Source organism: Petaurus breviceps, unplaced genomic scaffold (assembly GCF_028583685.1).
Source record: "Petaurus breviceps papuanus isolate PSGF00001 unplaced genomic scaffold, PetGlider_PUasm1.0 185, whole genome shotgun sequence".
Taxonomy (NCBI): Eukaryota; Metazoa; Chordata; class Mammalia; order Diprotodontia; family Petauridae; genus Petaurus; species Petaurus breviceps.
The window spans coordinates 3,990,590-4,010,083 of record NW_027185797.1 but is presented as its reverse complement, the minus strand read 5'-3'; the positions used below and the strand labels follow the sequence as shown (position 1 = coordinate 4,010,083).

General features: G+C 43.8%; 1 protein-coding gene across 3 annotated transcripts in view; it reads left to right on the top strand.

Moving 5' to 3' along the window:
* The window catches only part of FYCO1 (FYVE and coiled-coil domain autophagy adaptor 1), a 102,472-nt gene that overhangs the window by 71,238 nt on the left and 11,740 nt on the right, over nt 1-19,494 (top strand). For all 3 annotated transcript variants that reach the window (XM_069088354.1, XM_069088355.1, XM_069088356.1), the window contains exons 15-16: nt 10,916-11,011; nt 12,749-12,959. In XM_069088354.1, the coding sequence (XP_068944455.1) occupies nt 10,916-11,011; nt 12,749-12,959 (307 nt within the window). The remainder of the gene's footprint in view (nt 1-10,915; nt 11,012-12,748; nt 12,960-19,494) is intronic.

Sequence of the window (19,494 nt, the reverse complement as noted above, 5' to 3'; positions counted from 1 at the left end):
GGGGGACACAAGCAGAGCAGAATCAAAGAAGAATTAAAGAGGGGAGAGACGAGAAGCTGGGGGTCCAGGCAGGAGGCTGAGTCAGTACCTGCAGCAGTGAATGCCTAGGAGGTCAGTTATGGAGGCCGAGCTGATGAAACTTGGTAAATGGATTAGATATGCTGGGAGTTGGGTGGGAGTTGGGGCAAGGGAAGGGAGGATGAAGAAAAGGGAAAAGTCAAAGTTGACTCCAAGATTTCAAACCTGGAAAACTAGGAGGATGAATGGTGCAGTGAAAAGAGTTCTAGATTGGGAGTAAGAGGATTTGGGTTCAAATCCTGGCTTTCCTACTTATTACTACTTTCTCTCTTTGGGCAGGTCATTTAATGTTCTTGTTCTTTATAAAAGGAGAGGGGTTGGCCTAGATGATGTTTTAAAATTCCTTGACAGCTTTAATCTATGTTTCTAAGATTCTGATAGGGCAGTTTCAAGGATGGGTGGGTTGGGAGAGGGGATAATGAGTTCTGATTTGGGCATATTGAATGGGAGATATCCAGTGGGCAGTTGGTGATATGGGATCGAAGTTTTAAGATAGACTTAGACAAGGCAACCTCTCTGGGCCTCTGTTTCTCCATCTGTAAAGTGAGGAGGTGGACGAGATGATCCCCAAGCTCCCTTCTAGCTCTGAATCTTATACCTGCAGCAAAGTGAGTTGGTCAATAATCTCCAAGGGGAGTAGAATCTATTTGTTGTAGGTCCTTATCTGGCTACTAGACCGGGATGGCTCTGGAGAAGAAAGTGAGGCTGGTGATTTTGCACAGCAGAAGTCACTTGCAAGTCGGGGCATCATCTTCCTGATGTCATGGTCCTTTTTGAGAACGAAGGACAAACCACAACAGCCACAACACAGGCGATAAGTAGCAGAGCCTAGATTTGCAGCGATGAACATCATTTTTTTTTCCATAGATGATGAGGTTCACGTTTGCAGGGTATGCTATTTTGACTTGCATCTTAAGCTTCTTTTCAGAATGTTATTTTGTTTCCCTCTATGGTTTCTGGTGGGTGCAGAATGGTCTTTGTGTGACTCTCATCTTTTCCTTTATGTTCGAAGGTCTTTGTCCTGATTGCTTGCAAAATTACTTTTTGTCATTAGAATTATTAAATTAACTAATGTGTGTCTTGGAATTGGAAGCATAGTATCTTTGTTTTCTGGGGGAGATTTGTACATTCTTTTTTTTGTGTTTTGCCTTTTGTATTCAGAAATTCTCAGCAGTTTTCCTTCATTATTTCTTGCACTCTGGTGGTCACATTTCTTTACTTGTCATGTTCTGATGGGAGGCCTATCTATGGTCCTAAGGCCTTAAGTTGTCTCTGTGCATCCTATCTTCAAGATCAGTATGTTTTGCTTGCATGGAGATCATCTGTTCTTTTATTGTTTTTTCTTTTCTTTTTCCAGACTGTTATTTGCTTTAGTTTATGTATATTCCCAACCTGTTCTCTCTTTTGCTTCTTTAGAGAGACTTACTCCTATGGATTCAAGGTTTCTTCTACTGCTAATTATTTCTGCTGTGTAAGTCATAAATCCTGCCATTTGTTTCTGTCTAGCATCTCTCAAAATTCTGATTTCTCACTCGAACCATTCTGTAACATCCTACTGTAGTTCCATGCTCTCTTGGGAGTCCACAGGGTTCTGCATTTTATCAGTGTTGGCTCAATTTCCTTTGTGATATAATATTTATTTATAGATACGTGTAATCTCTTAGATGGCTTGATGTTCATCTCTAATTTTAGTATCTCCCTTATTAGTTTATCTTCTTATCCTCTAGGTTTTTAATTGGGTTTTCTCCCTTCTAAAATATTTGGTAGTTTGAGTCTTTTTTTCATTTATTTCCCCATCACTAACTTCTGACTCCTTCTCATTTAATGTTAGATTTACCCCCAGGGATGGACCTCAAAATTGTTTCAGCCTCCTCCTACACTGGGGAATTTACTTTTAACCAACCTCAATCCTTCCCCCCCAAAAAAGGCAGGACTGGGCCAAGCTAGACACCAGCGCTCTTTCCTTCAGGCCCAGTGTATCCCAATGATCAGGTTCCCTGCCACAGTGTTCTCTATTCTTTAGTTCTCATAATGGACTAAGTCAGAGGCTGTCCCCTTTTTAAGGTTTAGGAGAGAGAATGGATGTTCAGGGCAGAGTTTCTGCCACCTTAGGTTCTCTAACCTAGGAGCTTCTCCAGGCAAAGGGTACTCTCTTCTTCCACACATGACTGAGAAGAGTTGAGGTCCTCTGGCTGTTGCCACAGAATGATGGCGAAGAACAGGGGCAGTGCATTATAGCAGAGATTACATCAGGAGGAAAACCCCTGAGTGAGTACAAAAGCACCAGGCCATGGGTTGTTTTGTGTGCCCTGTCAGAGCCAGATGGCTGATGGGGCATCGAAGTGCCGAGTGAATTCTAAGAATTAACATTTGCTAACATTAATTAATAAGGCCATCACCTTATTGGGCTTCTTGCTTTCTCCTCCTGTGGGAACAGCTATGATCCCTCCTCAAGCACACTGTTCCTCCTTGGGGGGAGGGGAGGGCCTTCACCAGTTACTAGAGTCTAAAGAAATTGTTTAGTTGTCCATCTTGCTGGTCATGTTGCAGAGCCTTAGAGAGGAGCCAGGTTCTGACCTCTTAACTCCATGCACTCTCCACTACCCCACAAGAAATAGTAGATATGACCACTTTGCCCTGTCCCCTCCCACTGAATCATTAAAAAGTCAGATCTGGAAAAGATCTAAGATTTCATCTTGTCTGTCACTCTCATTTGATGAATGAGGAAGCTGAGAATCACTGGCATCACTTGAGTTGGTCCCAAGTCACGTGGAGCCTTGGGTCTTCTGATTGCAGATAAGTACAGTGGTTAGTTTCCAGTTCATCATGCTTCTCTCCCTTAATCACACCTTAACACTGTCATCCTGTAATAACAGCTCCTTTATCTAGTATGTGAAGGTTTGCAGAGCACTCTATAAGTGTAATTTCGTTTGATCCTGCAAGGTGGGTGCTATTTATCCCATGTTAGAGATGTGGAAATTAAGGCACATCAAGGTGAAGTGACTTGCCCAGAGTCACACAGATAGTAAATGCCTGAGGAGGGATTTGAGCCCTAATCTTCCTGATACCACTTGTATCCCTCTATCCACTATACTTGCTATATACTCCACGAGACAGTAAAACTTCTATTAACCTGTCCCAGACCAAGCAGAAGCTGAGTCATTGAATTATTTTTCTCCACTCAATTTCGTAGAAAAAGACCATTAATAAGAAGAAGCAGTGACATGGACTTACACACACACACACACACATACATCTTGTATGTCTTCTGAGTTCAGTGTTGGTTTAGCCAGGTTTCCCACAGCTTTTATATCTCTACTCTTATACAGCAGTCATTGATTTCAAAATGATGTTCAGTAGAATATAAGTTCTTTGGCAGCAGGGATTTTCATTTTTTGTCTTATCCCCAGCCCCTAGTAAAATGCTGAAGATAGTAGTTCATCCCTTAATAAATTCTTGTTGATTATTTTTAAATTAAATATTAAATTATTTTGTAATGTTCTTATTATATTGAAAATGAAGATTCTGAGACCTTGCAATTTTTTTGAGTTATCCAAGAAAGATTTAGTCATGTTCATCTCCAGGGAATTATACAAGGACTTATTCATGACATAAGACTCCTCCCCACTGCCAAAAATAAAGGCCCATCTTTTTTAATATGGGCAATCTTTTGATGATAGCACAGAATCCCAACTTCACAGGTGAGGAAAAGGCAGTGAAGAGGCAGCAGTCTCACAGTAGATGTGAGAAGCCTGCAACATACTGTTCACAAAAAATTATTCAGGGCAATTGATGCAAAGACAGTCCCTGGGGAGCTGCATTCTTAGAAAAGGAGGTAAACTGGTCATTGGACAAGTCCGCTGTCCATTTTTCATTGGGGCCCCTGTTTGGTTTCCACCTCATGGAACATCATGGCTCCCCCAGGATAAGCTGATCCCCTGAAATCTCAGCTTCTTTTTATTCTCAGCACCTTCTCAGGTCCCTCAGTTGTCTCTCCCTTCCAGCTGAAGGGCTGGAGGGGGAGCCATAAACTCCCCCCAAAGCCTTCCTTTATGGAAGGCTCAAAACTTTCCCATTTTTCATCAGTGGCTCTGCTTGGTTTCCCCTCTACACAACACCTTGCCCCCTAGTGACCTCCAGCAGCTACTTTTTTCAGCTTCCTTTAGTGTGTTGCCTTTCCTCGGTCTATTGTAAGCTCCTTGAGGGCAGGGACTGTCTTTTTCTAATTATATACCCAACAGCAGGATGCCTAGCACACAGTAAGCACTTAGTCAATGTTTATTCAATTGAATTGAAATGGGATCACATGCTTCATGGGGGTGAGGGCTTCACTGTTATTCAGAAAATATCTGGAGATCTTGACGACCCCCACACCTTGGAGGACACAGGAAGAGTTACACAGGACGAGAAAGTGAAGACAGATTACAGTCTGTACAATGGCTAGAGTACCCCAATAACAAAATCACAAACCAGAGCACTGAGGTACACTGTACCTTGTACAGTACACAGAGCGCTGGGCCTGGAGTCAGGAAGACCTGAGTTCAGATCTGGCTTCCGACACATACTAGCTGCATGACCCTGGGCAAAAAAAAAAAGTAAATTGCTCCTGCCTCAGTTTCCTTATCTGTAGAATGGAGATAATAACGGCCCCTACCAGGGTTGTTGTGAGGACCACCTGAGATAATGTTTGTAAAGTGCTTTGCAAACCTTCAAATGCCCCTCTGCAAGCTGGCTGTGAACTTGCCAAAATAGGAGAACCGTCAGCTAGGCCCAGCCGTCTTCTAGGCAGAATCGTAAGAGCCCAGACTCCCCAGCAGTCCCGCGAATGGAAGTTTTAATGAAGCTGTGAAGAGGCTCCTATCACCCTGACTTAGGAGAGGTGAGCGCCGGGGATTTGGGTTCTAACTGCACAAGGCGGGAGCCCTATCCCCTGCCCATCACCAGTGAGGGCCGCCATATTCCCGTATCTCCATCCATTCTTCCTCCTTTTCTTACTCTGCAGCTTGCTCCTTATTGTATTCTCACAAGGCTCTGTAATTAGTCCTTGATTATTACTTTACTGTGGAATTAGGAAAGAGGGAGAAAAGAAAAAGAAAAAAGCTTTATTCCATGCCAGATAATGAAATGCTACCTTGCTATTGGGTCTGCCAGCTGGTGTGTAGCTCCTGACGTAATAGGAGAAAACTTAGGATTGGTGTGCACAGGTGCTGTGGAGGACACGATAGACACCCTTTATTAATCATGAATTACCTCAGGCTCTTGGGAGGGAAATGAAACAAGGCGGCCCGATGAGCAGGCATCATCCGTGATGGGGCGACATCTAGTGGCCCTGCCTTTCATGTGCCATCCCATCTGCCCAGCATGATGGAGGCCCTGCTGTAATCCAGTGCTTCCCACCTTCTTCAGATGTAAGACTCTCTTTTTAATGTCCCCAGATTTCACAGACCCCCCTTCCCCCGTGCGATGGTGATGATACTGTTAGTGCCTGCCCTCCTGAGCCCTTAGGAAGCTAGGGTCGCCTCAGAGTAGGCTGCGAGTGGAGATTATGTGCTTGCAATGATGGTAGCCTACGTTATGTGATACTTGAAGGTTTACATATTGCTTCATGTATTTTATCTCCTCTGAGTCTCACAACAACCCTTACTCTTGCTTTATTGATTAGAAAATTAATCAGGGTGATTAAGTGACCTGGGTCACAAAGCCAATAAATATCAGAAGTACGACTCAGACAAACCCCGATGTTGTGGCTCCATATTCAGTGCCTTACACACACACACACACACACACACACACACACACACACACACACACACACACCCCACATGGCTCCCATACTACATATCCTTCAGGTTTGTTGTCTGGTACATTTCACAACTCTGGCGACTCTATGATGTCATCAGTGTGTGTCTTCTCTCCAGTGGCGCAGACTGAAATCCACCAGCACCCTCTTACCCAGTCCAATTCTCATCCTCCCATCCATCTTCCCTGAGCATGAGATCGTCCCCTAAGCACAGTGGCCACCTTTCTCCAGGTCACTTGACACCCTTGTTGCCTGTCTCATCATCATCCCTGCTACTTGACCAGTCTTTGTTATTCTCCAGTCATCCTGCTCTTGTATGCTGGTTTTTACACTCAATTTTCCCTCAATTGATATATACCAGTTTTAGAAGACAGAAATTGAATAAAATAAGAAGGAAGATAAGAATTAAAAAGAATATCCATGCTGATGAAATGTAGAGGAGATGCGACTAATAAATAAAATGTATTTAGGCAGAGATTAAATCGCTGTTACAGGTTTTACCCTCATTATGTCCACCTTCCCTGCATATGTCAACCTTTTTACTATAAAGTAACCTTTTATGAGAAGGAGCTGGTTGGGAAAAACTCTGGGTCATCTCAGTTATCTGTTTTATGTATTATCTGAATGCAGACAACCAGGAATTGGCTGTAATAGTGACTGTAAGAACAAGAGGTGTGAGATGGAAGGAGAGCAGAAAATGGACAAATGAGGGTTTTCATTCTTTCCAAAAAAATTCACCTCGTGTTACTCAAGTTATCATTTCTTAAAATATGTTTTATTTTCTGTTTGCTTTGTACTTTAGAGAAGAGTGAAAGAAGAAAACAGAATGAAGGCTCAGAAAGAGGAAATTCTGGACTCTAGTAGATTTTGAAGGATGAGAGTAGAGACAGACCAAGCATTAGATGAGGGGACAATGAGGAAGGGTAGAGAAGGAAACAGATGGAAACTATGTGATGACAAGATTGCAGTTGCTACTGCCAGTGAATTTCTTCCTGTCCTAAATTTCTCCCACTGTCCCTTTTCGCTACAATGCTACTACTATTTTGATAGAATTGAAGGGGAAGCCAAGTCAAGTTAAATAAACAAGCGTTTATTAAGTGCCTACTATGTGTAGGGATACAAAGAGAGGCCAAAACATCTCCTGACCTCAGGACACATATTCTAATGGGGGAAGACAACATACTATGGACAAACTAGCTATAGACAAGGTAAATGGGTGGTGATCTCAGGGTGGGTAAATTAAAGGGTGTTAGGAAAGGCTTCTGGAAAAAGGTGGGATTTTGGCTGAGAGTTGAGGGAAGCCGGGACACAGAGCTGAAAAGGAAGAGAATTCTAAGCATAATGGCCAGCCAGCGAAGATACTCAGAGTCCAGAGATGGAGTGTCTTGTCCCAGGAACAGAAAGAAGGCCAGGCACTATACTGTTGAGTGTATTAAATAGAGGAAGGTATAAAAAAATTGGGAAGACAGGAAGGGACCGGGTTATGGAGGGCTTTAGAGACCAAAGAGAAGATTATGTATTTTATCCTGGAGGTAATAGGGAGCACTGTGGTTTCTTGAGGGAGGTGAGAGAAGACATGGCCAGACCTCTGTTTTATGAAGATCAGATTGATAGGTGATTGGAGGGTGGACTAGAAGGGGGAGACACTTTAGTCAGGGACACTAGCCACCAGACTATTGCAGAAGTCCCAAGATGAGAACCTGTACGTGGGTGATGTCAGAGGAGAAAAGAGGCCATGTGTGGGAAATGTCATGGGGAAAGGAAAGAAAGCCTGCCCACTTACCTCCAAAGAGTCATTGCTCCTTAAAAAAGCCCTCTCAGTTTGTTTAGAAATTCTTCTGTGCTATCTCCAGGGAGTCCTAACTCTCCCTTTGATGGAGTCATGACCCTCTGCTTTCTGACAATTAAAGCTCGTGGGAGTGAAAGGGGGTTAGTTTTCTGAAGACTGGCCTTCTTCACCGTGAAGAGCCGCCATCTTCAGCATGAAACAAACTAGACAAAAGGTGTGGATTTTCTAATTATTTGGGAAGTTCTGATGAGTTTCCAAAAGAGAGGGCTTTCTGAATCAGCAGCAAAAGCACAGGAGCAAATCTAGCTAATCCTGGATTGTCGGCCTGTACCAATGGAACACAGTGAAGTGAAAGACAAATGAAATATTAGGGAGTATGAGCTAGACACTGGCCTGAGGATGGGATTCCTGGTGTGTGGGATCCCTAGTCAAAGGGATGTCATGGGAAGCACAACGGGTTGGGACCATATTGTTAGATCCAACATGGCGCTTACAGATTGCACGAAGGGATAGATCCCTTCATTGACTAATCCTTCACCTTCTCCTTCCCCAACCAGAGATAGTCTGAAGACTAGATATTTAGATTCTTCATCTGTAAAAAGGATGCTCTACATCTAGTTTTATTTGTGGTGCTGATTTAAAAACAGACCCCATGGTGTGTGTGTGTGTGTGTGTGTGTGTGTGTGTGTGTGTGTGTGTACAGGCCTTGACTCTAAGCTCACCTTCTCCAGCAAACCTTCCCTGATAAACATTACTGACTCAGTGGAGCGGCTGGGTGGCGCAGTGAGTAAGAGCGCCGGCCCTGGAGTCGGGAGACCTGGGATCAGTTCCAGCCTCAGATACTTAACACCCACACAAAATAACTGGCCGTGTAACCCTGAGCAAGTTACTTAACCCCAACTGCTTAAAAAAAAAAAAACAAGATTACTGACTCAGAGCACCCCTTTATTCTGCATTTTTCAGCTCAGGTGGTACCATTATCCCAATGCCTGTGGCTGGTATCCTTTCCTTGGGGTGGAGAGGGGAAGTGAACTTTGCTGAGCCAGTAGGCTGGGCAGCTCCAGGAGCACACCTCCACTGTGTACCCTGAGGGCTCTGGAGCAGCACCCCAGAAATACCCCATACTTTCCACAGGAAGGCTAACAGGGGAGGAAGCCTGGGAGCCCCAGTGCTGTGCATATACCTCTTCACTGGACTCTCAGGGCCTCTCTTAGGAACTTTGCAATTGATTGTGTGACATGGGAGACACTGGGCCAGGACCGCTCAGCATGGCGTGCCCACATCAGAGAAGGGGTTATGAACAAAGCAGAATTGAAACAGCTCAAAGGAAATGCAGGATGCGCAAGTTTAGAGAATCCTCCCCAAACATTCACACAAGCTGTTTGTGCCCAATCTTTGCAGATCATTCCGAGCTCATGTTGGCCTAATCAGCCACAGTTGGACACATTGAAACTTGACTTTAGCATAGTGATGTCATTTCAAGAACGAAGGACAACAGCCACCAACCAAGTTGTACATGACTTCTCTGCCCTCTGACGCCAAACCACTATGCACATCCTAGTCCAGTTTGATCAAAGATTCACCAGCCCATGATCTCTCTGCTTCTCTTATGTGCCTGGTGAGCAGCAGCCTCTGGTAGAAGTATCCGTGTGACTAGCCCTGGGACAGCTGGTTGTTTCAAGAAGCCCCATTTTAAGGGGGCTTCTGAGGATCCTCCAGTTTCCCTGAACATTGTATCAGCTATCTTCTCTTTTTCACATTGGCCCTGTGCTCTATTCTCTGATAATTTGCTCTTCCTTCCTTCTGATCCTGCAGACACCCAGGCCCAGAGAGGATATGTTCTTTACATGCCCCAGGGCACCATCCTGAGGCAGAGGTGGGCCACCCCATCGACGTTACACCAGCATACATCAACATCAGTTCTTAGGTGGGTGGGTGGGAGCTTGTTTCTGCTGGCCATTCTATCATTTTATTTCTGTGGGATATTTCTGCATATCCATAGCAGTATTTCACAGTTTAAATAGAATATTTCTGTATCTTGACACGATTCCATTCACAGCCTAGATTCTTGGGAAATATCTCAGTTCCTCACAAAGCAGTAGTTACTAGGAAGAGAGTACTTTAGGATTTTTCAGGTGGAAGATAGAGGGCAGTATATGAAATGGAGGTTCTGTATTCTAATTCAGCTTGCCTAGATTGGAAAGTGGCCCAGTCATGCCCCTTCCTTCAATTCTAGGCTACAACATAAACTTCTCCAAGGACCCTTACAGTAGTAGGGGCATTGGTTTACCAGCAGAGGGAATCTGGAAGTGACCAGGCTCGTGACTAGAGTCTCCTGCTCTCCCACTTATAGCCTCCTAAAAGCCATGGAAGATGGCTGAGTGAGGTGCTGTGTGCTTTATACAGCACTCTTTGCAAGGACTTTCCCCTTTTCCCTTACACACTCTTCATGCCACATTCTCAGCAGCTAGGTGACTCAGTGGTTGGCATCACAAGGACTTGATTTCCTAATTCTGCCTCAGACACTCATCATCCCTGTTGGTCAGTTTCCTCATTGGTAAAATGGTGATCATTTGGCCTCCCTCCCAGGACTGTTGCAAAGATCAAATGAGATAACATATGTACAGTATTTTACAAACCTTAAAATGTTAAATATGTGCTAATGCTTCTAATTATCCCCTCAAAGCTTGTCTTAGGTGCCACCTCCTCGGGGAAGCCTTCCCTGAAGCCCCAGTTGTAAAGGCTCTCCCTTTTCCCAGAGCATATTACATTGACTTATCTGTGGAGAGGTTACACTCCCTCAGTGGAATGTAATCTCTCTCCTTGAGAGCGGGATAAGCTATCAGGCAATAAGGACTTGTTGAATTGAATAAAATTGATCTTACTGAACTCCCCCTCCCCCCAGGTACCTTGTAAATGGACTTGACACCTGGGCTTAGAACTAGCTGGACTTAATTGAGCACTCTGGGTCATCCCAGCAATACTATGTTAATGTAGTTCAGTAGGTGTGGGATTGTTAGTCAGTCAGTGTCCTTAACCTCCCACGGAGCTGTTCTGGGTGCCCCCTCTTCAAAGATGCTCAAGGCATGGTTACTGCAGCTAGGACTTGAGAAGCTATTGATTTCTTAGATGGAGTGCAGCATTAGACATGGCAGTCATCCCACCTTTCCAGGACAAAGGGACTCTGCTGCTTTTATGTGTGTGCTTATGCCTGACTGGAGACCATCTTTGTGTTTCTGACCTCACAGGGACAGCACATCCAACTCTTTAACACCGGATGGCTCTGAAGACATGCCCATGGGTCAGGATGCAGAGATCTGCTTGCTGAAGTCTGGAGAGCTGATGTGAGTACCACTGCAGTGGGGAGAAGGAGGGGCTCAAGGAGGAGCCCCGCTTGGTTGGGGCCTTACAGGCATTGAAGTGTTGGAGGTCGAAGTTTATTGACAAGTATACTAATTTTGGCAGCCTCTGGCAGTCCCTTGATTCTCATGGCCCTTGCCACCATTGATGCCTCCCTGGAAATGCTGCCATCTTTCTCTGGACCCTTCTTGCTCCTTCTCTCTTGTCCTTTCTACCCTGCTCTACTGCCTGACTGGCCTGCTGAACTAGACCTGGAAATACAGAATGAGAACATCACGAGAGAGCTGCCTGTTTGCCCTAACTACCCCCGGTCTTGTGGCCACCAAAAAGCTCCATCTCTAGATAAATATATCTCTCAGGGCCTTGTAGGCAGGAGCATGGGAACCTCGGCCACCCACTTTGGGTCATAGGCCACCCACTTTGGGTCATACACCTTTGTTCTTCAGCCCCATTAGAAATGTGAACAGTGACGTTCCCCAGACTCTCTTTTCTTTCCTTCCTCCTCTTACACCATTGGAGAAACCTCGCATACACTCCGTGGAAATGAATGTTCTTGACTCTAAGACTGCCCCTCTACACATCAGGCCATGTCGTCTCTCATTAGGTATTAGTACTGTTTTTATTCCCATTTTACAGATTAGAAAATCGGGACTCAGAGCAGCTTGCCCATGATTATATCATGTCAGAGGCATAAGCTGAAACCAGATCCTCCAGCACGTATCAGCTAGACTAACATTGTGGCCAGGGCAGCTCCCTCCCTGCTCAGAATTTCAGCTAATTTAGTGCTGTTTCAGCAGAAAATACTTACTTCAGTTAAACGCTCTGCACTTATGGGAGATACCCACTTGCCCTATCCCAGTAACACAGGATAGCATTTTTAGGATTAACTTCTCTCTTTTTATTCCTTTTTTAACATAACTTTTTGTTTTGCTTTTTTTTTTCCAAAAAACAAATTATGGAGCTAATTTTCTACCTTCTTGCCTACACAGAGAAGAACAAAGAGCCAGGGAGGATAAATTTGAGTCAGTAGAGGTGATAACGAAATACCTTCTTCCTCACCCTCAATCACCAGCTACCTCCTTTTTTCCCATTAGAATAGAGGCTAACTTTTTTGCATATCATGGATTCCTTGGGCAGTGTGGTGGAACCTACAGACCCTTTCTCAGGATAATGCTGTTAAACAAAATAAAATAAAATCCATAGGATTATAAAAGAAACCAATCATATTGAAATCATTATCAAAATATTTCATGGATCCCAGGTTAAGAACCCCTGAGTTAGAATGTAAACTGGCAAGAAAGAATCATTTCTTTCTTTGTACTTATATCCCCAACACCTGGCACAGCTCCAGGCCACAGTAAGCACTTAATAAATGCTGATTGATTCTTGATTGATTAGTATAGTCCCAACACCCACACAAATAATTCCTACTTTACAGGAGCCAAAAATTTTTCAGTTCCCAAAGGGTAAAAGTTTTTCTTCTAAAATCTCTGCTTAGTCTATAATTTTATACATGTAAAATAATTGCAATGCTAATAACAAGTTTATTCAAATAAAGTTCTTACCAAGCTCCCCCTCCCAAAGTAAAGTAAAACAAAGTCTCTGCTTGGTGGGAAGGGGAAGGCCTGAGGCTCTGCTGAATGGACAAGAGAGAGGTTGGTGTTAACCATAGATGGACATGGGTCGTCCAGCTGAACCCATCCCTCATATCTTTCTTTCAGGATAAAATTACCCCTCACAGTGGATGAGATCTTAAATTTTGGGGAAAGCAACAGAGAACTCTTTGTCAGATCCAGCACCTACAGCACCATCCCGATCACTGTGACCGAGACTGGTCTCACAATCAGCTGGGTCTTCTCCTCCGATCCCAAAAGCATTTCGTTCAGTGTAGTCTTCCAAGAGTCTGAAAATGCTGCTCTGGATCAATGTAAGGTAAGGGTCAGGGTCCTTCTGGTGGGTCGCCCTATAGCTCACAAATCCAGAGGGAAAACTGTCAGAAGACTTGTGTTTTCAGACGCGCTCCCTCCAGATCTTTCTAGCCCCAAAGCTGTCAGAACCACTTCTGCAATTAGTAGCTTCCAGCCAGGTATGTGTGGGTAGATATTTAACAGCTGACTCTGGGAAAACTATGTTCACACAGCATGCTTTTGAATTTAACCTGTATTATTTGTATTTTCTCTATCCCTTCTTAAGTCTAGACAATCAACAAAGCAATGAATGAAGCCTTGAGGGGAAATGTTTGCTGATTTCTGAGGTGCCAGCACTCACGCTGAAAATTTAGCAGTGGGCTCAGCTGGCCCCAGCCCTCTTTCCAAGACCCTCCTGGCCCATTCCCTTGTCTATGTCCCATGCTGTGAAAGCCATGGCAGTCTCCCTTGTTATCCCCAAACAGACCAGTGGGGGGCAAAAGGAAGCCACTTACTACACCCTGAGCTGCTTAGTACTGTGCTCAGACAGGCTTTCCATCTGAGCCATCTTCATCCATCTGGACAATGAGCAGTTGGTAATCCTCACCGCCCCCCTTGACGTGTAGCATTGAAAAAGCATCGGGGGAGAACCAGTTTCAAAGCTTGTTTCTCAGCAGTTGATCCTACAGACTCAACCTCAGACACAGGGTTTGTGGTCACGTATGATGCACATCACGGGCAACAGGGAAAGGCCTCCTCCTCCCACAGAGTATATGATTCTGAACCATCAGGAATTCTGGACTGATCCCTGGGGAGGCCTCAGGAGCCCATCGTTTTACAGAGGTGGAAAGTGAGGCTCATGGGGGTGAAGGGATGAACAAGTAAGATTTGGACCTAGGTCCTCTGACTTCAGAGCCAGAGTCCTTTCAGTCAGGAGGTCAGCTGGGCCTGATTAGGTACCTGTTGTGCTCCAGGCACTGTACTGAGTGCGAGGGGTACAAAGAGAGGCAAAAAACAGCCCCTTGTTTAAAAGGGAAAGACTGTGCAAACAGCTGCAGAAACAAGACGGCTGTTCAGTCATTCCAGCCATGGCTGCCTCTCTGTGACACCGTTGGGGTTTTTGACAGAGAGATTAGAATGGTTTGCTACTTCCTTCTCCAGCTCGTTTTTGTTTTTTTTTAAAGCAATAGGGGCTAAGTAACTTGCTCAAGGTTACACGGCCAGTTATTTCTGGGTGTGGTGCTGAGTATCTGAACCCAGATTTGATCCAGGTCATCCCGACACTGGAGCCAGTGCTCTTACTCGCTGTGCTACCTGGCCGCCCCGTCCAGCTCGTTTTACAGATAAGGAAACTGAGGCAAACAGGACTAAGTGACTTGCCCAGGATCATACAGCTAGTAAGTGTCTGAGGCTAGATCTGAACTTTTTTTCTGACTCCAGAACCGGCACTCTGACCTAACCACTGAGCCTCCTAGCTTCCCCAAGAAGGTGCATAGGTCAAATTTGGGGTCATCTCAGAGGGAGGGCACTAAGATTTAGGAGAAGTGGGAAAGACTTCTTTCTGTGGTTCAAAGTACAAGTCCCAATGCATCATTGTGACATTGTCAGGTCCCAGATGGAGACCGCCATGTTCTCTCCCCTGCAGCACCTAGGACAGTGCCATGCATGTAGTCACTGCCTAACAAATAGTATGGATTCAGCCATTCAGACCAGTAGTGTTTTTTTCATGTATTTCAGAGTCTTTTGTGATTATCAATAAATATGGATAACCTATAAATGAGCCCAGAGGTGCCCTTCTCTAACCTGTCTTTCTTCACCTATGCCCTTGAGTTCCTCTTTGCTTCAGATGGATCTGCCTCCCCAAAATGAGAGCTCTCCCCGACAGCCCTGGGGTCTTGCCAGTGGCCAGTGGGCAAGGTCTGCCCACTCAGGCCCAAGAGGAGGCAGGAGACCTGAGTCTTCTTCCTGCTTTCACAGCTGTACCTCCGGGCGATCCTGGCACCTTGCAGAATCTTTCCATGATTCGGTTACCAATTTAGAAAGCAATTTGGATGAAAGAAAAGGGTGGCTAACTAATCAAAATAACTTTGAATAAAAAGGCCACAGGTTTAAATGGAGTGAGGGGCCAGTGCTAGGATTGGGATCCTTTGAGGGGTACGGAGAGAATGGCAGGGAAATGCCCCCATGAAATAGAACTGGAAGGACAGTATACACACTGATCACAGTAATGCACATGGAAAGGTCATAGAAGAAAACCAAGCTGAACCAATGGGAACTCCAGCAATGTACCAGTGAGAAAATAATGAAGCTGCCTCCCTCTTCTTGGCAGAGGGGTTTTGGAACATGGGGTGGGATGGAGCCTGTACTATCACCGAATGCATTCGACCAGTCCGTCCAGTTATTAAGCACCCCCTATGTGCCGGGCAGTGTTCTAAGCTCTGGGGATACAGTCCCTGCCCTCAGGGAGCTATGGTCTAAGATAATGTGCCTTCCAGCCTTGCTTTGGTTACTAATTTTCATCATATGTAGAGATCTGACAGTCTGGTTGTTGGACATTCTGAAATTGTGGAGCTCAAACAAGTTATTCCTGTACATGCCCTCATCCTCCACCACAGGCTCTTCTGATACCCTGTGCTGGGGTGGAGGTGACCCTGAGTTCTCAAAGGCCAGCAAAGGCTCCCACTGTGTCCATCTGTGGAGCACCTTCAGAGAGCTTCATCACCAACACCTCAGTCCCTAGGCACTTACTTTCTGGACCACAGCAATTGCTAACGGCTATTTATAGAGGCATAGAGGGGTTTCCCTCTTCACTGGTGGAGGGGATTAACCCACACTGGGTCAATCCCAGATCCTTGAATGGCTAGAGTAAATATCTCTTAGAATAAGGTCTAATTCTAACCTAAATATCCTAGGATTTTTGTTTGTTTGTTTACTTTGTTTTTTGGAGGTAGTCGGGATTAAGTGACTTGTCCAGGGTCACACATCTAGTAAATGTCTGAAGTCAGATTTGAGCTCAGGTCCTCCTGACTCCAGGGCCGGTACTCTACTCACTGCGCCACCTAGCTGCCCCCTCCTTTAGTTTCTAGTTATTTGAAAACACACACAGAGCTGCTATATTTTTGCACATATGGGCCCTTTTCCTCTTCCTTTGACCACTTTAGGGCCTAGGCCTCATAGTGGTATTGCTGGGTCAAAAGCATGCACAGTCTAGTAACTTTGGGGACACAGTTCTGAATTGCTGTTCAGAATGACTGCACTCAATAGAATTCACCAGCAGTGCCCTAATGTGCCTGTTTTCCTAAAAGCCTTCCATCATTTGTCATTTTTTTCTTTTTTGTCAGCTTTTCCAATCCTGTGGATGTGAGGCGAAAATTCAGAGGTGGTTTAATTTATATGTCTCTGTTAGTGATTTAAAGCATTGGTTGCTTTGGGAAGCTAGGTTGTGTAGTAGATAGACAGAAAGACTCATCTTCATGAGTTCAACTCCAGCCTCAGACTCTTACTAGATGTATGACCCTGGGCAAGTGACTTAACCCTGTTTGCCTCAGTTCTTTATCTTTCAAATAATCTGGAGAAGCAAATGGCAAAGCACTCCAGTATCTTTGCCAAGAAAACCTGAAATGGGGTCATGAAGAATATGACTGAAATGAATATTAATATGACTGAAATGACTGAACCATAATAAATGAATTAATAATTTGGATTTTTCCTCTGAAAGCTGCCTATTCATATCCTTAGGCCAGTCAAAGAATTTGAACTATCATATCAATAGAGGAGTGAGATCTTATTCTTATAAATTTGAATCACTTCCTCAAATAACTTGATAATGAGACCCTTTGAAGAAACGTGCTACAAAATTTTTTTTCCCATTTCCCTGCTTCCCTTCTGATTTTAGGTGGTTTGGTTTTGTTTGTACAAAAATGTTTTAATTTTATATAATCAGAATTGCCCATTTTGCCTTCTGTGACCCTCTCTTCTCTTATTTGGTCATGAACTCTTCTCCTATGCATAGATCTGAGAGGTAATTTTTTCTCTTTACTCTTGTCATTTATTTAGGATTTCACCCCTTAAGTTGTATGTCTAGAGCTTGATAGCTGGTGTGAAATGTTAGTCTCTGTCTAGTTTCTGCCAGATTTCTTTCCGGTTTTCCCAGCAATTTTTGTTGAATTGTCAGTCCTTAACCCAGTAGTTGGGGCCTTTGGATTATCCAACAATGACTGCTGTGTTCATTTCCTTTTGTGTGTTCCACTGATCAGCCTCTTTCTTTCTTAACCAGTACCAAATAATTTCTGATAATTACAGCTTTGTAATATAGTTTGAGATCTGATAGCTGCTTACCCCCTTCTGTGTAAATATTTTATAAGTTATTTTGCATTGTATTATGTGATACAATGATTCCCTGATATGACTGATTTCCAGAGTGACCTAACTTACTCTTAGAATCCCAGCACCTCCTTGGCGAAGATCTAACTTCGTGTTTTATTTGAGTTCATGTGAGAAATAATTCATTTGAAGTCCTACTCTGTTCCAGTCAGTATTAATCAATTTGATGTGATTCTATAGGGGTGGTGATTATATGTTCCATACATTAGGCCCCAGAAGTGTGAGCTGCAGATTGTAAGTTCACTTGCTTGATCAGAGGAAGCCAGCTAGAGACCCTTGGTTTTCCTTGTCATGGTGACCAAGCCCAGTGTGGCAAAGGTGACTGAACTACATGGAAAATCCTCCACTTTATTTTTGTACCTCCAGACCATTCTCTTGTCTGACATGAGCAGATAACAACCATCTTTCACCTACTTATGACCATTTAGTCAGTGGAGATGCCCCATGCTTCACTCAACCTATGAACCTCCCCCCACTAAAATGTCATTTTTGACCCTCAAGAGCTAGATCTGTCAACCAATGAGATTCTGTATTTTGCCATGCCTCTTTTGCATATTTGAGTATCAAACTCTTATAAATACAAGATTCTGGAAGAAAGAGGCATCTCATATCATGAGGAAGCTCTGAGGTCCACTCCATCAGAGGGGACAGTGGACCTCAGTCTCTCTTCTTGTAGGTTGGACAGCTTTAAACCCCACATTAACGGCACTCCGAAGTGGGACTGGCAGTACATGGACCCCAACCTCTTTTGGCCGGTCCCTTCAAGGGATTCAAAAAAGAATTGCACACTGAGTTGAATTTTCTCTGATGGCTCCCCTCCAGACACTGGCCCTGAAAGGTTGGACTCCTTTTGCTCTCTGCACCCACATTCTCTGAGCCTGAGGTAAGTTTCTTCAAGATTGGCATATCTGCCTTAATTTGCCCTAAATTCATTTTCTTTAAGAAAGGTCCCCAATTGGGCTAAGAGGGGCTATTTGAATTTGTGACTAATCTGTCTGAATTTAAAAGCTTTGGAGCACTTAAATTTTTTTTTGTAAAAATTATATGGCCATAATTTTAACTTTTTATATACCAGCTACTTTTTACCCTCTGTTTTCTTTATTTTCATTTTGTTAAAACCAGGGAGATACAGCAGTAAAATTTCTAGTTCCTCATTTTCAGCCAGCTGGCCACCCAGCTAATTTTAAAGCTTCCTGTTGACAGGGTTAAAGTGGATTTTTGGCTTTAAATTATTTTAACAAGGAGTAATTATAAATCATTTTTGTCACTAGCAGAGCAATCTCTTAAATTGCTTGAGGCAGGAGCTTTCATTGCTTCCCAGCAGTGCAAGAATTGACTATGACCAGGATGGGGAGGGTTTGGGGGAGTATTTCCTCATTCACTTGCTCGGACACCACCTTGAGGGAACAATAATTTGGGCTAGACCTGAAAGCGTAAGGGAGAGATTCCCCACCTCAACAGTAAGTTGTCAAGAAATGTGACCATCCTGGGAGCCATTCCACCTTCTTCTGACCTGAGAAGAAGGCTCATTTTGGTTTTACAGAGATGAAGAAAGGAAAAGGTTATTTTCATTTATATTTTCTTAGGATTAAGTCAGTTATTGACAATGAGAGCTAAATTTTCAGGAAGTTTTAGAGGAAAGTAGGTATAAATTTTGCTGGATATTCACAGATAAAGGACCTTTAGGCCCTAGTTGACTGATCTCAGGACCCTAGAGGTGAAGCCCAGAAATTGAGAATTGGAAATATTGGAGAATTTGCCAAAATGAATCCCTGAAAGATGCCAATATAGGTGGGCCCTATCAGACAGGTAGATTACCTTCCACAGTTCATAACTAAAGGAGGGGAGGGTCATTACTAGCACTTTCAGTTGGGGAACTTCTCAGATGGAATAAGCCAAAAAGCGGGTAGTTTAGTTTAATGAAAACAACAATGACAAGATGAGTTATTCCTCAAAAGGGACTTTTAAAATGACTAGGGATTGATTTAATGCTAAAGTTTGCATTTTAAGAACTGTCTTATTAGTTATGAGCTATGTTCAGGAGCAGGAAATTCAGGGAAGTATTAAAATAAGAAAAACTTAGGAAATAGTATAGGATAAATTAGATCAAAAAATCTTGTGAGCTTAAATAATTCCACAACTCAGAATTTAAAGAGGAAACATATGCTAAACCTGAA